Raw genomic sequence first — 23,666 nt, 5'->3', positions numbered from 1 at the left:
TAAATTATAAAATTTCTCTTCATAGCTTTTTATTTGATACGTGTTATTTTTATGCCATATTTTTTGTTGACGTATTTTTTTCATTTTGCATTTCTTAAAATATTTTTAGAAAAATTTTCTTATATCTTGCATGATATTAAAATTTTAAATGTAAAACTTTACACATTTCACTAAATTTTGTATATATATATATATATATTAATTTTTTTGTTTTTTATGTACATTATACTATATTTCATATATATATATAACTAAAAAATTTTCATTTATTATTAAAAATGTCTTTTTTTTTTTCCACGTTTTTTTTTAAAAAATTTCATAGTTTTTTAAATATAATTTTTTTTTTTTTTTTTTGTGTTTAACGTGTGACATATTTATAACAATCAATGGAATTTATATATATCTTTTTTGTCATTTTTTTTTTTTTTTTATAATTAAAAATTATAAGAAAGAGAAAGAAAAAACTACCATTATATATGTAAAATTATTATTTAATTATAAAAGATTTCCTCCATAATAGAAGAAAACAAAAACAGAAGTAAATTAAATTTAAGTTTTTAATTTTCTTTCTAGATAAATTCAGTTATAACAATTAAAATCTTAAGATAAAAAATGATAAACTGCTATATCGAATCAAGAATTGTAAACATGTGTGACAATGTAAAAAAAATTATGCTATTAAATGCTTATCCAAGAAATAATAATAAATAAATTTTTTTATTATTGAAAGAAAGAAGAAAAAAAGAGGGAAATTGTTAGGATAAAAAGATATTTGTATGTAAAATTTTATTTTATAACAATAAAGAAGTAAAAGTAAAAGTAAAAGCAAATTATTTTCCTTATCCTTGTTTTTTATTTCCTTAAGTTTTTAATTATCTACTGTTGTATATATATAAAAAAAATAAATAAATAAAATTATGAAATTAACAATTAAATTTATTCTTACTTATATCTTTTCTTCCCTTTTCTCTTTTTTCTTTAATTAAAAATCATGAAACTTTGAATTTCATGCTACCGATATGCTTTAATATTTCTTAACTTATATTTAATTATTATCTTTTTATATTGCATACGTATATATATATATATATAATATAATATAATATAATATAATATAATATAATATAATATAATATAATATAATATAATATAATATAATATAATATTTTTTAAAAATAATGTATTATTTATATTTTTAAAATCATACATTCTTACAAAATTTATATTCTATTAAGTAGAATATTTTTTTGTCTTTTAAATAATTCAGAAAAAAAAAAGACACACATAAAAAAAAAATATACACATATATATAGAAGTAAATAAAACAAAAATAACTAGGATAAATAAAAAAATAAAAAAAAAAGAAACAACCATAATGTTCGACAAATTTAAAAATATTATTAATCTAAATAAAAGTAACGCAGAAAAAGAAGAACCAAAAAATGTTGAGATAAATGAAAATCAAGATTCTAATTCACCACCACCTGATGAAACCCCCGTCGGAGAAGCGGATGAAAAAACTTTTTTTGACGAGATGCTAGGGGCACCCCAATATACTTATGATGAATTTTTGGAAGTTTTAAGAGCTCCTCAAGAAGAAAGAGGAGATACAGAAGATGCAAAAAAACATTGGGGATACCCTAGGAGGTGGAAAGTTATTTTGTGGGATTTACAAATTCAGAATTATATGAACAATGACTTTAATGCTTTTGTAGATTTTGATTTTGGTGGTAATAGAGAAGAGTGTAGGATACAAGTAAATTTTACAAACACTAAAACAAAATAGACTTCATTAATTTTTTAGTATGTATTTTTTCATTTTTTTTTTTTTTTTTAATATTTTTGCTGTATAGAGGGGAACAACTATGAAAATATATGCAAAAGGAAAAACAAAAAACAGTCTAAGAACTCATGTAGTTTCTAATGTTGCTGCTGAACAAAAAAAAAATATGAATTTCCGGAATGTTTTTGAATATAGAGGCTCTTATTTAGATTTAGAAAACGAAAAATTAAGAATAAAAGTATGGGAGTATAAACAATTTACATTAAATAAATTAGAAGGGATATATGAAGAACCATTACTATCTTTTGCTGTTGGAGAGGTATATAATGAAACAACTCTATATAAATTTATAAAGGATTCAAGAGTTAAACGTTGTCGCTTATTTTTTCAATTATATTTTCAAGAATTGTATGATTTTGAATTATCTTTTTTAAATTGGTCTTTTAGTGATTTATTATCGTCTGCATGTATGCAAGCTAGAAGCCTAAGCTATCTTGCAGATCCAGATAAAATAAAAAAAAGATACATAGAAGATGGGAAATGTAATATTTTTCCTTTCGTTTGTAAAAATACAAGGAAATTAAAAAATAAGAATAAGTTTGGAAAAAAAAAGTCCGATAAAAATACAAATCCAAATTTATCTTTTAATACTGCAGCTTCAGAAGATTCAATTGATAGTACAAAAAATAACGAGACTACAAAAAACCTAGAAAATTTGTTTTTTCGAAATTTGAGCTTAATGCAAAATGTAGAAGAAAATGAGGATTTATCTTATAAAAAATTAGAAAATGTTAAATTACCTAATCCTAGAGTAACAATTACATTAACACATACACCAAAAGGCCATGAGGGATTAAACTTAGTATCAATAGAACAAAAAAATATTGACTTCCCTATATGGGATAATTTGGGAGAAATATATTTTAGAGGAACACTAAGAGATCTGGATGTTTCCTATTTAAATGTAAAAATATATTTTTAAAATTATTTATTTAAATATGTGAAATATGAATAATGATAGATTTATTTAAAATTTTATAAATATTTATATAGTTTTATTTCGTTCACTGTTACTTTTCTTTTGATTATATTATATATATATATATATATATATATATATATATATAATTAAATTTTTATTTTTTAACTCACATATAACTGTTCATACTTTTTTAAGATTAAAGTAGAAGATATGTCAGCACCTAAAGCAATCCGAGAAATTGGAATTTGTCAGATTCCATTAAAAGGAATCGTTGATTATCCATATGTTATGCATGAATTAGAGGCACCTTCATGGCTGATTGAAGAGGCAAAATATGAAGGTTGGGAAAAAAAATTAGAAGAATGGAAACTAGGAACTCTAGAAGGAAAAGTCATGATTGCAAGAGTACCTAGGTATAGACAAATAGGAGATATTTATCATGTGGATCATAGACATTGTTATTTAATTGTTCATATATTACATATAGATCAAATTGTTACTATAGATAATATTAAAGAATTAGATAGTTATGTAGAGGTGTCTTTTGATGAAACTAGTAGAAGAACTAGAGTAATTAAGAAAACGTTGGTCCCTAATTACGACAGTCTCATTTCTATACCTTTAAGATTTAATAATAAAAATGAAATAAATTACCAAAATTTTAGTAAAAAAGGGCGTATATATATAGATGTATGGGGAAAAGCAGAAGATATTGTATATATAGGTGGAACTTCCATAAATCCCTATGAAATATTTTTTAATGAAAAAAATTTAAAAAGAAGTACAACTAAATTAGAACATATAGATTTAGAAACTAATGTAAAAACAAATTATGATACTATTGTTTTCAAAGGATGTAAAAAGTTGTCATTTTTACATGATGATCAAAGAATGTCAAATATTCATTTTAGTATATGGACCTATCCAGATATATTAAGTAATGATAATGATAAAATATCTGCACCACCTGTTTTTAATACCACAATGAATTTTCCAATTAAATTAGCAGAAAAATATGAAAAATTAAAAAGATTATATATGGAAGTATTAAAAACAATAAAAGCTATACCTGAGAGTTGCGTTGATATTTCAACTTCTAAAAGGTTTTTTAATTATGAATTATATAATCAAAGAAAAGAATATCATTTTCTACCTACATTAATAACTAATATCAAATCTCCATATTGTGCTGAATCAACTAACGGAATATTTCATTATATACGGTGTATACCTTTTATTCATAAAAAAGAAAATTTAGCGTTTACACCGGATTTTACTTTACAATTAAAAGGAGGAAATGCTTTAGATCACAGCTTATTGCTATGTAGTTTGTTTTTAGGTATCCCAGTTATTTCTTTTGTATGTTTTGGAACATTATGGGATAATCAAAAGCACTCGTGGGTTGCTACTTTTGAGTTTAATGAAGAAAAAAATTATGGTCTTGTAAAATTTTGGGAAACAACTACTGGTAACGTTTATGTTTTAAAAAAAAGATTTCAAGATTTAAATAAACTGAAAGGTATAGAAATAAAATTAAGTGAAACAAAATATAAATCACATTTAAGATATGGATTTATACAAAAAAACAATGAAAATAATGCAAATATGAGTAGTATTAAAGAAGAAACAAAAAGACATATTAAACACCTATTTAAAAATAGACAAACAGATGTACCTATAGGTGGGCCATCTTTGCCTTATAAGACTATAGATCTTATATTTAATAATAAAAATATTTATTTAAATTTGCAAGATCCGAATCCCTTAAATATTTGGTATGATTATTGGAGATTTGATTTTTGGTTTCCTTTCTCTTCTATTGAATACAATATACAACCTTGTTTTACTATAAAAAGTTTCAGTCACAAAATGGAAGATATGGAATTGGATAGAATTGCAAAAGACCTTAGAAACAATATTGAAAAAAATATTACTATTTTTAGAGCTTCAAGGAATTTATCTACTCGTTGGAATCGTGATGAAACCCTAGAATTATTTTTACAAGTTGGTTTAGAACTACTTCATCAATTAAATACATCGAGGAATGAAGATGCACTGTTAGCAAAAGTAAAAATTGAAGATTGGAAGAAAGCTTTATATTATAAAGTACCTCAAAGTCATAGATTATTAGGATTTCCTTACCATTTTAATACATCAAAATCTAAATTTATTTCTGACAAACTCATAAGTACTTTAGCTATTCTGGAATCTAGAGATAGATCATTGTGTCTTTCTTTAGCTGTTTGCTTATATAGTCTTCCCGGGGATTTTATATCTGTGTATATTTATATAATTACATGTGTTAAAATAACTCAAAGAGAACTGAAAAAATTGGAAATTGTAAAAGAAAAGGTTCACATATATTATATATATTTTATTCATCTAAATATATAAAAAATTTTATATCAATATCTATAAATAACTAAAAGAAATATTCAAATATATAAAAATATATACATTCTTATTATTAACATTTTTATGAATATCTATGAAGCATTTTTATATATTTCCATGTTTGATTAATTTTATTCTTATTTGTACTTTTATTTTCGTTTCATTTTATGTAATTTTTTTTTTTTTTATTCAATTTAAAAGGCACAAAGAAAAGCTGAAATTAAAAATTCAAAAAAAAAAAAAGAAATGAAATCTGAAAATATAGAAGTCAAAAATATTGAAGAGATAGAAAAAAAAGATGATCAAACTCTAAAACCTTTTGAAGAAATTCTAAAATATGATATATCTAAATTAGAGGAATATAACAATGAACAAAAAAAGGAAAAGGGAAATAAAAAAGAGGAAGAGGAAGAGGAAGAGGAAGAGGAAGAGGAAGGAGAAGAAAGAGGAAGAGATAGAGAAGAAAAAAAAAATAGATATAAAAATAAAGAGAATTCAGAAGAAAAAGATATAAGTGACAATTTTTCACAAAGTGGTAACGAAAATTATAAAAAAAAAAAACTTAGAAGAGCTGTAGATTTAGTTAATTTAATGCAAAAATTGAAAAAAAGAGATACTGTTAATAATGAAAATAAGGAAGCTATAGATGGTGATAGCAAAGATAATGAATTAGACAAAATAAATAATTTAAACAAAAAGGCTTCTATAAAGGATGAAGAACGCATTGATGAATTTAAGCATGAGAATGAAGATTCAGTAAAAGTACCAAATGAAATAAGCAACAGTTTTGAAAAAAAAGAACTTCAAAATAAAAAAAGTAGAAGTTTGAAAAATTCTCAAAAAATGGATAATGAAAAGATAAAAGAAGAAAAAGGAAGCTTCAAAAAAAAAAAAAAAAAAAAAGAGAATAGAAAAAAAAATAAAGAATTAAAATTTGAAAATTTAAATCTATCAAAAAACTATTTTGAAGAAGAAAAAAAAAAATTACAAAAAGATATCGAAAAACTTGAAAAAGAGAAGGAAGAATTTAAAAGACAAAAAGTTCTTAGAGAAGAAAAAGAGAAGCAAATGCTATTAGAAGAAAAGTTAAAGTTACAAAAAGAAAAAGAGCTTTTTGAAAATGAGAAATTAGAAAGGCAAATGTCGCTTATGCTAAGGAGAAAAGAATGGGAAAAAAAAAAAGAGGAAGAATTTAAGAAAATGATTGAAGAAGAGAAATTAAAAAAAGAAAAAATAATAAAAGAAATAAAAAAGAGAAAAGAAAGAGAAAGAGAAAGAGAAAGAGAAAGAGAAAGAGAAAGAGAAAGAGAAAGAGAAAGAGAAAGAGAAAGAGAAAGAAAAAGAGAAAGAGAAAGAGAAAGAGAAAAAGAAAAAGAAAAAGAAAAAGAAAGAGAAAGAGAAAAAGAAAAAGAAAAGGAAAAGGAAAAAGAAAAAGAAAGAGAGAGAGAAAGAGAAAGAAAAAAAGAAAAAGAAAGAGAAAGAGAAAAAGAAAGAGAAAGAGAAAGAGAAAAAGAAAGAGAAAGAGAAAAAGAAAGAGAAAGAGAAAGAGAAAGAGAAAAAGAAAAAGAAAAAGAAAGAGAAAGAGAAAGAGAAAAAGAAAGAGAAAGAGAAAAAGAAAAAGAAAAAGAAAGAAAAAGACAAAAGGAAAATGAACTAAGAGAAAAATATATATATGCAAATGAGCATAGGAATATAAGTAGTTTTGATGAAAAATTAGACCTGAATCAAATATGTTCAAGAAATTCAAGTAAAAAAAATACCTTTTTTCTTTTTATTTAAAAATTGAAGCATAGATATATTTTATGTATATTTTTATTCTTAATAAAAAATTATATGTATTTATGTTCCATTCTCTTTTTAATTTTTTTTTAGATTTTGATGATGAAAGTAAAAAAAAAAAAAAAACAATAAAAATACACGCTAATAGAAAGGAACATAGTGGTAATTAAATATTTTGCACATATATACATACATTAATTACATATATATATTGTATCCTATGAACTATTAAGAAATTGAAAGGGATTAAAAAAATTGATTTAAAACATATGATTATAATATTATTCATAACGAAAAAAATTTATCATTTCATTTTAAAATTTGGATATAAAAATTAAAATGTTCATATATGAATGTTCATATTTTATTATGAGACCAAAATTCACAAGTTCACTTTTTTTTTTTTTTTTAGTATATAGTTCCAGCTATACAGAAGACAAATATATAAATAGAAATGATAATTTAAATGAAGAAAATATAGCAAGGTATTTGTATTATAAAACAAAAAATGAAAATATTGGAAAAAAAAATTATAGGTATGATGAACCTCATTACGGTAAAGATATGAAAAACATGACATACAGTGAAATGAAAAAAAGTGATTTATTTAAAGGTTTTGTTGTTCTTTCTGAAAAAAAAAAAAAAATTTTAATAGTAAAGAAGCACTGAATATTATGAAAAATATATTATATATTATTTTTTGTAATGACATTTAAAAACCCTTTTAATACTTTAGATTTTATTTTTTTCACTTTAATTTGAAATGTTTTATTTTTATTAGTACATATATATATAATTATTTAAGTAAATGCTTATTAACGCCAGAATATTTTTAATATTATTTATTCTTTTCCCTTGTATTATCATTATTGTTTTGTTAGCTACAATTATATATATATATATATCTATTTTTATATATAAGCTTTTTTAAAAGGTATATAAGTCGTCTTATAATTTTTTATATCCTTGAATTTAGTATTCAGAATTTCTTTGTCTTTTATATGTTACACATTTTATTCATTTTTAATTTTTACTAGATAAAATATTGTTTTGTTTTGTCTCGTTCAAGTGTATAATTAATATTTGAAATATTTTCGTTTTATATTTTATTTTTTTTTTTGTCATAAAAATTAGAAATATTTTTTCAATATTTTTTTTTTATTGTAAAAGAAAAAAAAGTTGCAATTAAAAGCATTTTTTTTTTTTCTCTTTTTTCTTTTTTATATATTAGAAATAGTAATACACTTTAATTTTAATTTTTCTTATTTTTTATATTTTAATCTTTCAGCTTTTCTGTATTAGGTACTAGAAACTTTCATATAATTAAATTTTAATTTTAAATTTTTATATTTTTTATAATTTTCTTATTTTTTTTTATAAGCTTATTTAATATTCTTTATTATATTATTTTAAAAGAACTGATTTGTTTATTTTAATTATTTTTAAATGCCAACATTCTTAAATTATAAAAATAAATTGTGAATTGGAATTTACTACATTTTGTTTTATTTTTTTGTTTGTTTATAAAGATAAAAATGATACTTTTTTTATATAAGTGTTAATTTTTTTGAAAAAACATATTATTTTGAGATTTACTTAAGTTTGACAAAAATTAAATTTAAAAAAAAAATATCATTTATTCATATAATTTGTCATGGACATTATGAAATATAAATTTTTTTTTGTTATTTTATATATAGCTATTTTCTAACTTAAAATCTAAAAATCAAAGTGTACAACTGAAGCAAGATGAATTTCATTCTTAAATGAATATTCTAATTGATGTATAAAATGAAGAGAATATATATAAATTAATTTATTATATAATTTTTTAAAATAAGAAAATAAAAAGATTTAAAAAAAAAAATTAAATAAAATAAATTATAAATTATAAATTAAAAATAAAATTTATATTTTTCACCTGATGTTTTCAAGACTTTTTTTATAAAATAACAAAACATTATGTATCATAAGATATAAAAAAGAAATAATGAATGTCAATTAAATCTACATGAATTTACATATTAACTTTATGTTAATAGTTAAAAATAAATAATAAAAATAAATTCACTATAATCAAAAAAAAAAAAGAAAAAAAAAAAATAATAAAATTGAGTAAGAAAAAATTGAAATTTGAAGGATAATAATTTAGCAAATGAGAAAGTATAAATAAAAAAGAACCATAAAAAAAAAAAAATATATATGTATATATATATATATATATATATATATATATATATATATATATATATATATATATTATAAAGAATAAAATATAAGATATGTAAAGAAAAATAAGTATAAGACTAAAGTTATAAAAAGAAAAAAGAAAAAAAACCAATGAGTATTAACATTATTAAAAATTAGAAGTAATATGCTGAATTCTATATTATATAAAAAAATTAAATTAACTGATGATATAGTAAAAAAATTTGAAGTAATAAGAGCATTTAAATATAAACATACTTTAACAAAAAATTTAGCATGGAGTTATGATGGAGAATTATTATTAACATCAAATGGAAATGATTCTTTAACAGTGTATAGTTTAGTAAAAGGAAATAGTTTAAAAACATTACATAGTAAAAACTGCGGAGTTGATGTTATAAGATTTTTAAATAATAGTAATGATATGATTGTTTGTTCAACGAAATCTAATAATTTAGAACATAAACAATTTTTGAGATTTTGGGATATAAAAGAAAATAAATACTTAAAATCATTACCACAAATTGGGAATATATGTGAATTAAATGGTATTTGTGTAAATCAAAATAAAAAACTAATGTTAGTTAATTCTGACGATGGCCATATAAAATTATATTATATGAATTGTGATTCTCCTTTAATCCTATATAAATCCAATTTTATGAGACCTGTTTCTTCTTTTGATAATGAAGGAGTTATATTTGCTGCTTCATTTGGTAAACAAGAAATTCATTTTTATGATTTGTTAATGTATGACAGTGGTGAGTACAATATTTTTAATTTAAAAAATAATATGAATAAAGAAGAATTCATCACAAATCTCTTGTTTACACCAAATAATAAATCGATAATAGTTTCTACTAATGAAAATAAGCATTTTAGAATTGATTCTATTACGGGATGTTATATATGTTCTTATAATTATCCTACTTATTCGGAAAATAATAATTTTTATGATATAAGTAGTAACTTGATCGAAGAAAAAAAAAATTCCTCAAATTCTATTATTAATTTTTGCGATCAATTAAATGATTCAGACAATAACAATTTAAGTTGTCATTTTGAAAATTCAAAAAATGATTTTTTTCTTCCAACTATCACACCTGATGGGAAGTACATTATGTGTGGTAAGATAATTTTCAATGAAATATATAACATTAATATATATATATAAATTTTATTTTACTTTATTTGTTGTATTATATTAAAAATATATAGCAAAAAAGAAAAATATAAAATAAAATAAAATTAAAGCAAATATATCAATAATAAATTAAAATTAAAAAAATTATTATAAGAGAATAATTATTTATATATAGTAAATTTCTTTTATAGTTTATTCATTATTATATATATATATCCTGTATTATTTATTATATGCCTCATGGTATTATTTTATTAATACTTTTATTTCTAATGCATAATTTAAAAAAAAAAAATTTATATTCATGTAATATTATTTTTTTTAAATGTAAAGGTTGGAAAGATTCAGGTATTCACATTTGGAATGAAAATGGAAATTATATAACATCTTTATACGGACATGAAGGTAAATTAAAAAATTATTTTTTATTTATTCTGAAAGTTTTAATTTTTATTTTAACAATTTATAAAATTCTCTTTATATATAAATAAAGGGAAAATAAAATAAATAATAAATTTCTATTTCAGGTCCTCCCAAAAATGTGAGCTTTAATCCGAAGTGCTCTATACTGGCTTCAAGTAAAAAAATGAAATAACATTTAAGAACAAATTTTATTTTATAATTTTAATGATTTTTTTGTTCTTATCTTAACATTATTTTTAGGCTGCTTAAATATAGCTTTGTGGCAACCATCTATGTAATTTCTTTACTATGAGGAGTTTATTAGGCTTATATATATTTCAGTAATTTTTAAAGTTATTAATATATAATGAATGAAAAAGTAAATTTAAGTATAAAAATTGTAATATAAATTGAAGATTATTATATCATTTACATAATAGAAAAAATAGGTTATTTTGAAATAATTATTGTTCAATTTTTACAAATATCTATCATCTTTGTTATAAAAAGCTTTAGTACTTTATATGTATATTCATCATTTGCATATTTTAATAATAGTTACTAATTATTTAAAATTCTTTCATTATTAAGATTTATTATGCAAAAATTAATATATATCAAAGGTAATATAAAAATAAACATCAAAACTGTGTGGAAATCATATTTTTATTTTATTCTATTTTTTAGTGAATATTTCCTATTTAATAAATTATTTATATATTTGTGTATTTTTTTCATTATTTTTTTTTAGCATAAATTAAGTTTCAATGAATTATTTTATTCTATTTTTTTATCAAATATAATTTTATTTTCTTTATGCATATATACTTCTTTTAATTTTTTATTTTAAACAAATATGTGTTAGTATATAATAAAATTAAAATAGAGTAATTCCAAGTTTTAACATATTTCAATCACGTATTTAAGATGCTATTTTTTTTTTTTACTACACATTTATATTTAATATATTTTTTTATTCATAAAAATAGTTCTATATAGAGTTATTTAATATCATGATTAATAATTTTTAGCATCATTTATTTAAATATATTTGTGTTTTAAAAACTTATTCTAATTTATAATAAATTGTTTAAATGTATTTTTATTTTTAGTTCATCAATTCTCTCATATATCCTTAATGATACATAATTATATATTAAATTGAATGTCTAATATATTAATCGTATGTATATTTTTTTTATTCTTTTTAATTGAAGAATTAATAAAAAATTAACTTAATATTTCTGCGCTTAATTTTTTTTTAAATCTAATTTTTACTATTGTATCTTTTGGGTTTCCATTTATTTACTTTTTTTTTTTTTTTCTTATTTTTTCACCAATTTCTACATCATTATTTTTTTTAGAATTTTCATTTTCTTTGTCATCATAATCATTTTTTTTAACATTTTCATTTTCTTTAATATACTTATTTTTATTATTATTTTCATTATCTTTTTTATTATAATCATTTTTATCACTTTTATTTTCTTTATCAGCATAATTATTTTTTTTATTATTTTCATTTTCTTTGTCATCATAATCATTCTTTTTATTACTTTCATTTTCTATATCATCATAATCGTTTTTTCTATCATTTTGATCTTTTCCATCATAATCTTTTTTTTTATAACTTTCATTTTCTTTATCATCATAATCATTCTTTTTATTACTTTTATTTTCTTTATCATCATAATCATTCTTTTTATTACTTTCATTTTCTTTATTATCATAATATTTTTTTTTATCACTTTTATTTTCTTTATCATTATAATCATTCTTTTTATTACTTTCATTTTCTTTATCATCATAATATTTTTTTTTATCACTTTTATTTTCTTTATCATTATAATCGTTCTTTTTATTATTTTCATCATCTTTTTCATCATAACCTTTATTACCTTTATTTTTATGGATTTCTTTTTCTTCATGTTCTATATTTCGATCTGATATATTTATATTGTCTTGATCGGTTTCATTGGGGTAATCATTAATTAGCCAATGTATAAAGGCTTCTGTTTTTTTACTACAATTTTGATCATTCTTTATACTTTCTAATTTTTTCCTTATTTCTGTATTATCTTCATTTTCTTCAAAATTAAACATAGAATTATCAATTTTGTTATATATAGCTTTATTTGATTCTTCGACAGACTTTTTTACATTTTTAAGGAACATTTCTTTATCATTATTAAATAAAAAATATGCTTCTTCATTTTCAATTATTTCTTTTGTATATTCGTCTTGTAAATGAAAAATCCTTTTTATATATAAAAATATTAAGGACATATAATGAGAGGTAGGATTCCATTTATTTAGTTGCAAACCTAAATTTAGTTTTCCCGTTAGGGGATTAATTAATGGATGAAAAACAGGAGTTAAGAAATATACTTCAGGAATAGAATGAGGATAGTTTTCACCTAAGCGTATTTGTAATTTAAATTTTCCATTCTTATAAAGTGTACTATATAAAATAATAAAAACATCCCATACTAGTAAGTTATCGGGTTGTGGTAAACAGTAAAAGCTTCTAGGAATTTCATTCATAAGAAATGAGTATTCAGTTAATATAGAATAATTATGTACATTTTCATGTATTTCATTTAAATAACTATCAATAATTTCTTGATCAAATGTTGAGTGAGCTAAAAGTTCAGGGTTTAATGGTATTATTGTTCTTCCTAACCTCTGTGTAATTAATACATATTCTTTATTATCAAATTTAATATTATCAATATTATCTAAATTACCTTCATATAATTTTTTATTGTTAATGCCACTATTTTCATTATCTACGTACTTCGGAAAATAAGCAAATGTTTTTCCTACCAACAATTTGCTCGCTCCTTCTTCTTCTGGAATTCTTTCATTATCATACCACATTATTTTATTTTTCAAAATTATATTAATTCATTAAACTTATTATAGAGCACAATTATTTTATAAAATTAAATATATTTATTCATTTATATATATATATTATTATTCTCCCAAAGTTCTATATATGAAGCAAATTTCGTTTTCTTTTTATAAATTCACAGTTTTATCTTAATGTTGTTTTACAGTGTTTTGAAGTATAAATCACATTTTTAAAGCATAAAGTTTCCTGTAATTTTCAAATCTCTTTGTATTACAGAATATATAAGTCTTTTGTATTTAGTAAAAAAAAAATTTTTTTATGCATTGAAATTGTTATAAAATAGATACAGTTTCTAATAAATATATGTAAAATTTTGCATTCCAAGTTACAAAAAATTAATTTTTTTGCACCTTAAAAATGCAAAGATTTGTGTGCACACAAGAAAAAAAATAAAATAAAATAATAAATATGTTAATGAATATAATGAAAATAATATGATAATAATAAAGTTTTCATTTATTTTTTATAAATTTCAATAAAAATCATCAAAATTTTAAAATTATAGAAAAATGATGAGAATTAAGATGTTCATTTAATTTAATAGAAAAAATATTTTTAAAAGTCATTTCTACACTATTCTCTTTCATTAAGATGAATTATTTAGTAGTTATAATAAATTTGGTTGATATAATATAATTCAATATTCATGTTTCTTCTTTTTTAACTAATTGTTAAAGTGTACTTAAAATTATTTATAAAAAAAACAATGTATTTTTTGTTACAATTACATTTCGGATACTACAATTTTTAATTACTATATATATATTATTTATTAATATCATAGTAAATTTGTGTTGCAATGAAAATTCAAAAACTTCTATATAATTAAACATTTTTATTAGTAAATAAAATATATATTCAAATTTTAAAATAAAAAAAAAAAATTTTTCACCGCTTTTTGTTCTTGTAGTGAGCACACGTAGGGCCCGTTAAATATACACATATTTTGATAATATTCAAATTATATTAAAGAAAATACATATTTTAATAATTAGCTTAAGAAATACTTCTCTAAAAGAAACTTATATGTACTTTCATAACAAAGAAAAAATGAAGTAAACATCTAAAATATATTGTACATTTAAAGAATTCCTCATTGAAGTTAAACTTTTATTTTCGTTTAAAACATGAATACTCATTTTTTTAAAAGCACAATAAATTTTTTTCATTATCATTTTGCTAATTTTTCACTTTTGCACATGATTACTAATTAAAGATAGAGTTATAATACTTGTCATTCTTTTATTTATGTTGTTACATTAATGAATAGATGAATATATATTAAAATGTCAAAAAAAAAAAGAATGAATGTAATAAAAAAAAAATTTAAATGAATAAAAATATATGTGAATAAATTATTTGTAAATTATATATATACATTTGAAGATAAAATTAATTTATTATTATATTTTTTTATTTATTGTAGATGAAACTGTATTCATCATTCCCAACTATTTTTGTATACATATGTTTTTAAATAATTTGTCTTGTATACAATTCATATAAATTAAATATGTAACCGTTTTATGCAATAAAAAAGAAAAAAAAAAAAAAAAAAAAGAAAAATGTTTGCATCTAAGTTTTAGCAAATTAATATAATAAAAAAAGCTATTTTAATTATTAAAAAAATATATATTGCAATCGTAAATATATATACAATATTTTGGCATATTAAACTTTAATAAATATCAATGCCTTATTTGTCTCTGTTTTCTCCCGAAGTTTTATAATTGTTATTTGTTTAAACAATAAAATATATAGTTTATATTTTTTTTTTTTGTTTATTTTTTGCTTTTTTTTTTGTAAATATACATATATATATATATATATATAAAAATAGATGAATAAAATATACTTAAGCACCATGTATACGTATGTGCTCAACTGCGCAAATTCCTTCTCGTATCAAAAAATCTTTAACGTTGTTTCTTTTATCTCCTTGTAGTTGAATTATTGAACCGTGTTCTATATCTTCTATAATTGTTCCATTACAATTAAATTCCTATTTGAATTAAAAAATTAGTATACATATAAATTAACTATATAATTAGAAAAAAAAAATTAAGAGTTTATTTAATTTTTTTTTTTTTTTTTTTTTGTATCTTTTTTAAATCTTTATATATACCTTTTTTAAGGCTCTGACCATCTTTTTCAAATCATATGCTTTTCCTAAACCTTGTACAGTAGTGACACTTTTTCTACCATTTCTTTGTTGATTTCTAATATCTGTAGCAACATATAATTAATATATAAATTTATAATCCTATATTGTAAGAAATTAAATTACTTCATATTAAATATAAACATGAAACTTTGTATCCATATTTTAAGAATTAAAAATAAAATTTAAAAACCAAATAGTTTTTATCAGCAAAACAATTATATAAAAAATATATATATACTAATATGTATATATACTACAAATTTTTATATAACATTCATTACTTATTAAGCAAAAAATTGTTTTGTAATGATGTTTGTAAAAAATAAAATAAAATTAATAAAATAGTTTATATAATTAATATTAAAATATAAAAATTTAAAAGCATAAATCCAAACTTACGTATTAAATTCGTCGTGTTGGATTTACCATTCCCCTTATCGACAATATTTTCATTTGTAAAGGGGTCATTAATACCAAGATTCTGTATAGCGAGGTTCATCAAGATTTAATAAGACGAATTATAAATAAAATTTGTTTAAAAATTGAAAATAAAAAATTGAAAAAGCAAAAAAATAAAACTATAAATATATATATATGTATATAAAAGGTTTCCTTCTAATTTATTAAAAAAAAAAAAAATATATATAAAAGTAAAAATTATGAAGAATTGTAAAAAAAAAAAATAATTTAATTTTAACGGATGATCATAAAAAAATTTTTTTTTTATATATAAATTATATAAATTTTATATAATTTTTTTTTTTAATTTTATATGTATTTACTATTTTTTAATTTTGTATGTATTTACGAATTTTTTTTTTTTTTTTTTATGAGTAAAAAAGTTTTGCATGCTCGAAGGTCGATAAAAAAAAAATGCGAATCTGCTGGTAATTATGCTTAGCATGGTGTAATTGTAATTATAAAAATGTAAAACGGTTAATTTTTATAAAAAAATATTAAGAAAAAAATATATAAATATTAATATTATACATATATATATATATATATATATATATATATATATATATATATATATATATATACGTATATGTATATATATATGTGTACATGTATATATCATTTAAATAAAAAATTAATTAGCATGTTTATAAAAATATATTTTTATTATTTTAAATACAAAGGCATTCTCGATGCAAAAAATTGCACAGCTATTTTTTTTTTCACATACATGTAAAAATCTTGCACACAAAATAACATAACAAAAAATATTAAAAATAAGTTTTTATTTAAATTTTAAATATTCCTTTTTCCTAATATATCTACAACAATTAAAAAGTGATTCAAACAAATAAAATATAATTTATTTTTTTCAAAGAATGTTTCATAATATATCAAATGAAATTTTTTTTTCATATTTTTGTAAGAAATATACATATTTTTTTTATGAAAGTTTATTGGGAAAATATATAATTTATCTAAATTTTTGGGAAAATTTAAAATTATTTAAAAATATATTTATATATAATTAAAATAACATATTTTTTAGTGAATGGAAGTTTAAGTTTAATCTCTTTGAAATATATTTTAAAAGGATATGATTTTATGTCAATTTAAATATTACATAAATTCACTAACATACAATAATGTATTTTTTTTTTTTTTGCTTAACTTTTTTGATATATATATATATATATATATGAGTAAAATATTACAAAATAGTGTTTTATATATATATCTATATTAATTTAATATAATTTTTTCTATGTAATTGTATTCTAAAGTATTAATTGTTTTTTTATAATGTTAGAAAGTTAATTTATTATTCATTAAAAAACAAATATTTGTTTTTAATGTAAAAAAAAATTTAGAGTTATATTCATAATAGAATATGTTAAATAACAAAATGATAGATTCATAAAACTCATGCTATTGGATACATAGGAACTATTAATTATATAAAAAATTTTTCCAATTTTTTAAGTATATCTTATTTATATTATGTTATTAACATATTTTATTCTAAAAGACAAAGGAAAATTACAAATAGTAAAATAATTATTTTTTTGTAAAAGATTCTTCTTTTTTCTTTTAAAAGTTTGGCATTATTTAAATTTACGTAACACGGAAAGAAATTGTTGACTTTTGTTTCTTGTTCACAAATTGGAAATAAAGTATAAAAAGGTTCCAGTAATTGCGTAGGTTTTAGTATTCAACACAATAATATACAATTATTAAATAATTCATTGTTTCAATATTTTGTCATTTCGGTATTTTATAATTTCATTATTTCTAATTTCAATACCTTAATTTTTGAATATAATTGCATTTATCTCTTTAATGCTTGAATTTCATTGAGTGACAATATCTTGGCAATTCAATACTTTAAGAATCAATTTGAATTTAAAAGAAGATAATATAATATAATATAATGTAATATAGTATATATATTTAAACTATAAAATTTTGATATTTTACATTTAAAAAGAATAATAACGAAGTGATATATAAATAAATAAATTGAAGTTACACTAAAAATATGAAACCACTACATTAAAAAAAAAAATTCAGATTAATATCACTTATTCAGTTAAAAAATAATTAACAATACACTGTTTTTTCATATCCTTGCAACTTAAATTAATTGCAAGAAAAAAAAAATATTTCTTTAAGAGTATACGTTTTTGATATAAATAATTTTTTTTTTTAAATTTATTCTTAAATGATGTATCGACAAAAAAAAGTATTGCTCACAATATTTTTTACGATTATATTAAAATCGTGCACAATATTAGTTCTTTTTAATTACTAAATTAATAAAATATAAAATACTTTTATTCCCAAAACAATTATGTGAAGAAATAATAGTTTTTTGTAAAAATTGAAAAAAAAATAATTAATTTTTTAATAGACGTTTTATAATTTTATATTATATTTTGCTTTTTTTATATGAGCTTCTAGTGCTCTTTTAACATTATTGTATTGAGAGAACTTTTATAGTGGATACAAATATTTATTAATATAGTAAAATGAGATTTTGGTTCTCTAAAAAGAAAAATAGTTCTGAATGCATCAATGATAAAAAAAATAGTGTAAAATTACTTTAACTTTTCCTTATATTTTTGATACAATAAATTTTAATTATAATTTCTTTTGTTTTTTTTCTTTTAACAGGATGAAATATATAAGGCAGTTTTAAAAAACAGAGAAGCAATAGATGCTTTAGAAAAAAAGCAAGTGCAAGTTGAAAAAAAAATTAAGGTAAAAGTTAAAAAATTTCAAGTTTTATACATTTCAATAAATTGCACACCGTTATTTTAATCAAATAATTGAAATATGCATTTAATGTAAAAACTAATTTTTTCCTTTTTTTTTAGCAAATGGAAATTGAAGCGAAACAGAAAGTTGATCAAAATCAAATGAATAATGCAAAAATATTATTAAAAAGAAAAAAATTATATGAACAAGAATTAGAGAATATTCTAAATAATAGATTAACATTGGAAGACAATATGATAAATTTAGAAAATATGCATTTACATAAAATTGCTGTAAATGCCTTATCATATGCTGCCAATACACATAAAAAACTTAATAATGAAATGTATGACTAATATTAATTTAAAAATTATATATATATATATATATATATATATATATATATATATATATATATATGTTTAATAATTAGTTATATTTAATATAGCTCAAATTAAAATACTAAATTATGAGATAAGAAAAATATGTATATAAATAGATAAATATATTAATAATAAAATAAAGTATAATATAATTATATATTAGGAATAATAAACTTAGAAAAAAAATTATTGTCTATATTCTTAATAATTTTTCATATCTAGGATTTATAATAATAATAACAATATTTTATGTTATTTATCTTTTTTAAAAATTGTGTTGATTTTATGATATCATTAATATGTATTTATTATTTTTATTAGATTTATAAATTATTTAAATTTTTTTTTTATTATTATAGTAATACTCAAAAAGTAGAAAAAATCATTGACACTATACAAGAAAATAAGGAAATTCAAGAAGAAGTTAATCAAGCCCTAAATTTTAATCTAATAAATAATGTTGATGATGTAATTTTTTATGAAAAATATTTTTTAATTTTTATTTATATTTATTTATAATTTTTTTTTTTATTACTGTATCATAAAACATTAATCCATAATATACATGAAAATACATTTTTTTTTTTTTTTTTAATTTCTCAAAATATATCAAAAATATTATATCTAATTCCTTTTAAAAATGTATTTAAAATTTTATTGTTTTAGGATGAAATAGATAAAGAACTTAATTTATTAAAGGAACAAAGCATGGAAGAAAAACTTAGTAATATTCATTTAATATTGTCTATATTAATATAAATTATATATACATAAATATTTAATAATTTGTTAATATATTTTCTTTTATTTTAGGTGTTGAAGTTAATAAAATACCAGAATTACCCAAAGGTAGAATCCCAAATTTTTTCCTTTTTTTTTTTTAAATATATTCTTTTTATTTATATATATATATTTACTCATTAATTTTTTTAGATAAAGAAAAAGTAAATTTAACAAATACTGAGAAGCAAGTCTCAAAAGTTAAAGAAGAGGTAAAATGATTAAAACAGTTATATATATATTATAGTATTTTTGGGAAAATAAATATTTTATTGTTTGTGTTGTTTTTAGTCTGATGACGAAGAACTAAAAGAATTAATTGGAGAAATGACTTAAAATGTTAATGTATAAAAAAAAAATGTGGCATCCCTGTTGGATTTTTAGTGAAATTTATAAAACATACTTTTGAATAGCAAAAAGAAATTTTTAACTATCTTTTTATATTTCCCTCATATTAATTTTTTTATTAAAAAAAAATTGATTAGTTAATATTCTTTTAATTCAAATTTTATTTTTTTCTTTTCCCTTTTCTTTTTCTTTTTCTATTTCTCTTTTTATTATGTTATAACATTATTATTCTGTTATTTAAATTAATGTAAATTTTTTTTTGTTTTGTTTAACCTTTTTCATAAGATAATAATTTAAAATTTTTTTTAAATTATAAGAGATATATACATGTATGCAACCTTATTTTATATTTTTTTTTAAATATTCATCGATACAAATTCATGAAAAGCAACAAACATATTGTCTTGTAACCTATTTATTTTTAAGTATCATATACTCATATTCTTTTTATTTTTTATAAATTATTATAGAAAGAGTTAGTAGAAAAAAAATCGGCGAATAAAAGTTTTTTATTTTATTATTAATTTAAAAATATTCTCTTGTTAAAATTAGGAAGAAAATATATTTATATATTTCTTTAAATTTAAAAACAATTCATCAATATATATATAAGTGAATTTTAAAGTTATATATTTATACTAAACAAAATTTTAATATTAAAAAGAATTAATAAAATATATGTAGATGTACTCAATATTAAAAAGTAAGGCAAATTATTAATTCTACACTAAAGAAAAAAGAAAATTTAATACTACCTAATCTCAATAAAGGCTAAAATTGTCAACTTTTTGAGTTCTTTTTAATTTTTTTTTTTTTACAAAAGTTACCTTAAATTAGTGGGAAAAATTAATTTAGAATGCCTATTTAATCATTATGTTGATCTATTACAAATAGTTTCTTCTAATTCGAGAATTTGTTTTTCAATTTGTTTTTCCATTCCTTTATATTCACGTTTTATTTTATTCATAACCTCGACAATATAAACAAGTATATCCTTCAATAGGATCACTTCGTTTTTTTTTAAATAATAATGCAATTTCTGTATATTATTACTATGATTTTCAAATAATTTTTTATATTTGTATATAATGTTTTGTGCTTTATATATATACATAATTTTTTTTTCTTCAATTTTTTTATTCTTTGTGTAATTATTATGAATTTTTAATTCATTTATAATTTTATATAATAATATAAAGATTGTTTCATCTTCTTTAATACTTTTTTTGTAATCCAATAATTTATTTAATTTGTAACAGTTTCTAATATATTTTTTACTTTCCACATCAACCATTTTATCATTTTCAATTTTTTTTATATTAGACTGTTCAGAATAATTATTATTGTATAATGAATTTATATAGAGAATTTCATTTTCATTTTTTCTTTCTTCTTTGAACTTTTCTTCTACTTCATTCTTATGCCTATACAGTAATTTATCATTTCTAACATTTTTTATAAAATTACCTATAATTAGATCAGAGTCACTTGAATTTTTTTTACATAATGTTTCATTTATATTTTTTTTTTTATAATCCTTCTCTAATGTATTATTGTTGTTTTGCTCCCTCTTTTTTCGATTAGAGTTTTGTATAATAGCAGATTTTCTCATTGTTCTTTTACATTTATATATATTTTCGTTATTTTCTTTTTTTTTTCGCAAATTTAAATTATTACTTTCTTCATTACTTAAAAATTCAAAATAGGGTTTTTCATAACTTTTTTCATAAAATTTTTTAAAATTTTCCCTATTTTCTACTTTTAAATTTATATGTAATTCCGATATTTTAATTTCGTTGCAATTTTCTTTTTTTTTTAATTTATTTAAATCAGAAAAAATCGGGTGTAAAACATTACAATTTTCATTTAATTTTCCATCTAATAAATGAATTTCTTCTTTTTTTCCTTTTATGAAATATTCATATGGAATAACAACAGGAGACTCGAGATTTTCTGTTTCATTATTTTTTGAAATCAATGAGGGCTTATTTTCATTTTCCATATATATATTATGATCTATTACATAGTTATTTAAATTTATTTTTTTTTTTGGCTCTTTCGTGTTTTTTATATGAGGTGTTTCTTCATTTTCCACTTCTTCTTTACAACTATTATATAAATTACTTTTATTCTCTTCTAGGATGCAACAAATAAATTTATTTATTTCCTTATTAAAAAATATATCATGTTTTTCATATTCTTCTATTTCCTCTTTTATGTTTAGAATGTTTTCATTATTTCTATTTTTCAAAAACGAGGCACTATTTAAGTTATAATAATTGATATTATTACCTAATACATTTTTGCGGAATCTCAAATAACTCTTTAAATATATAAAAAAAATTTTGTAATTTTTGTTGTTAGTTTTTTTTATGAGCGTTTCTAAAATACTACATGCACGAATAACATTATTATCATAATTTTTAATACTTATAGTACTTTTAACATATTTTTTTTCCAAAAATTTATTTATTTCTATTTCGTCTAAGCATTTTGTTTTATTTTTTGTTTTTTCCTTTAAAATGGGTATAACTTTTTCTACTACCATATTTACTGGTTTAGAAATTATCTTATTTTTCATAATATAAATTGGCTTATCTACATATTTATTTTTATATACAATCTGAGGAACATCTATAATTTTTTCTTTTGTTACAAATTTTGGTATGTATTTAATTTTTTCAACAAAAATTGTTTTTTTCAAGTAACGATTTTTATAAATATAATTTTTGTGTAAATCAACACATCTTTTATCGATATATTTAAAACAAGGAATATCAATATGTGATGTGTCGTAATAATACCTTGGCTTTTCAACGAATTTTATTTGTTTAATTGGATCTAGCATCAGGGGCTTTATTTGAGTCATAGTATTTATTTGTTTCAAAAGCGATAAAAAAAAATTAGCATTTGTTCATGTTAATTTTTCTAATTTTTAATTATAAACGACATTTTAATTGAAAAACCTCTTTTTTAAAAAATTTTATTTTAAATTATAATTTCATAAATATATAAAAAATTTATAACTTAAATTCAACTTTTAATACAAATAGAAAAAAATAAGAAAATTTATAGAATTAATCTATATTAATCTCTGAATAAAACAAGAATTCATAAAATTATATTTTGTTTTCTATTAAGTTTTTAAATTATTTTTTTATATATA

General features: G+C 19.1%; 6 protein-coding genes across 6 annotated transcripts; 3 read left to right on the top strand and 3 right to left on the bottom strand.

Moving 5' to 3' along the window:
* Window positions 1–1,375: 1,375 nt before the first annotated feature.
* On the top strand, window positions 1,376–7,607 carry DOC2 (double C2-like domain-containing protein, putative; the record flags this gene model as incomplete). Its single annotated transcript, XM_028679688.1, has 6 exons — window positions 1,376–1,756; window positions 1,854–2,747; window positions 2,961–5,117; window positions 5,361–6,906; window positions 7,032–7,100; window positions 7,351–7,607. The coding sequence occupies 6 exons, from the start codon at window positions 1,376–1,378 to the stop codon at window positions 7,605–7,607; spliced, it is 5,304 nt and encodes a 1,767-aa protein (XP_028535376.1).
* A 1,705-nt stretch (window positions 7,608–9,312) lies between these two features.
* On the top strand, window positions 9,313–10,991 carry PRELSG_1458900 (microtubule associated katanin, putative; the record flags this gene model as incomplete). The annotated part of the gene is made up of 4 exons (XM_028679687.1): window positions 9,313–10,273; window positions 10,624–10,695; window positions 10,818–10,868; window positions 10,954–10,991. 4 exons carry the CDS (start codon window positions 9,313–9,315, stop codon window positions 10,989–10,991), a joined length of 1,122 nt encoding a protein of 373 aa, XP_028535375.1.
* A 1,006-nt stretch (window positions 10,992–11,997) lies between these two features.
* Window positions 11,998–13,572, bottom strand: PRELSG_1458800 (ubiquitin-conjugating enzyme E2, putative; the record flags this gene model as incomplete). Its single annotated transcript, XM_028679686.1, has 1 exon — window positions 11,998–13,572. The coding sequence occupies one exon, from the start codon at window positions 13,570–13,572 to the stop codon at window positions 11,998–12,000; it is 1,575 nt and encodes a 524-aa protein (XP_028535374.1).
* Window positions 13,573–15,464: 1,892 nt separating this feature from the next.
* On the bottom strand, window positions 15,465–16,272 carry PRELSG_1458700 (translation initiation factor SUI1, putative; the record flags this gene model as incomplete). Its single annotated transcript, XM_028679685.1, has 3 exons — window positions 15,465–15,611; window positions 15,735–15,835; window positions 16,173–16,272. 3 exons carry the CDS (start codon window positions 16,270–16,272, stop codon window positions 15,465–15,467), a joined length of 348 nt encoding a protein of 115 aa, XP_028535373.1.
* Window positions 16,273–18,760: 2,488 nt separating this feature from the next.
* On the top strand, window positions 18,761–20,488 carry PRELSG_1458600 (vacuolar-sorting protein SNF7, putative; the record flags this gene model as incomplete). Its single annotated transcript, XM_028679684.1, has 8 exons — window positions 18,761–18,823; window positions 18,906–18,992; window positions 19,109–19,335; window positions 19,732–19,840; window positions 20,039–20,096; window positions 20,186–20,221; window positions 20,306–20,364; window positions 20,444–20,488. The coding sequence occupies 8 exons, from the start codon at window positions 18,761–18,763 to the stop codon at window positions 20,486–20,488; spliced, it is 684 nt and encodes a 227-aa protein (XP_028535372.1).
* An 883-nt stretch (window positions 20,489–21,371) lies between these two features.
* On the bottom strand, window positions 21,372–23,369 carry PRELSG_1458500 (conserved Plasmodium protein, unknown function; the record flags this gene model as incomplete). Its single annotated transcript, XM_028679683.1, has 1 exon — window positions 21,372–23,369. The coding sequence occupies one exon, from the start codon at window positions 23,367–23,369 to the stop codon at window positions 21,372–21,374; it is 1,998 nt and encodes a 665-aa protein (XP_028535371.1).
* Between the last annotated feature and the right edge of the window lie 297 nt (window positions 23,370–23,666).

The sequence above is a fragment of the Plasmodium relictum genome (genome assembly GCF_900005765.1).
Source record: "Plasmodium relictum strain SGS1 genome assembly, chromosome: 14".
NCBI classification, from domain to species: Eukaryota; Apicomplexa; class Aconoidasida; order Haemosporida; family Plasmodiidae; genus Plasmodium; species Plasmodium relictum.
Note: the sequence above shows the minus strand (reverse complement) of the source record. Positions and strands in the feature narration are given on the sequence as shown.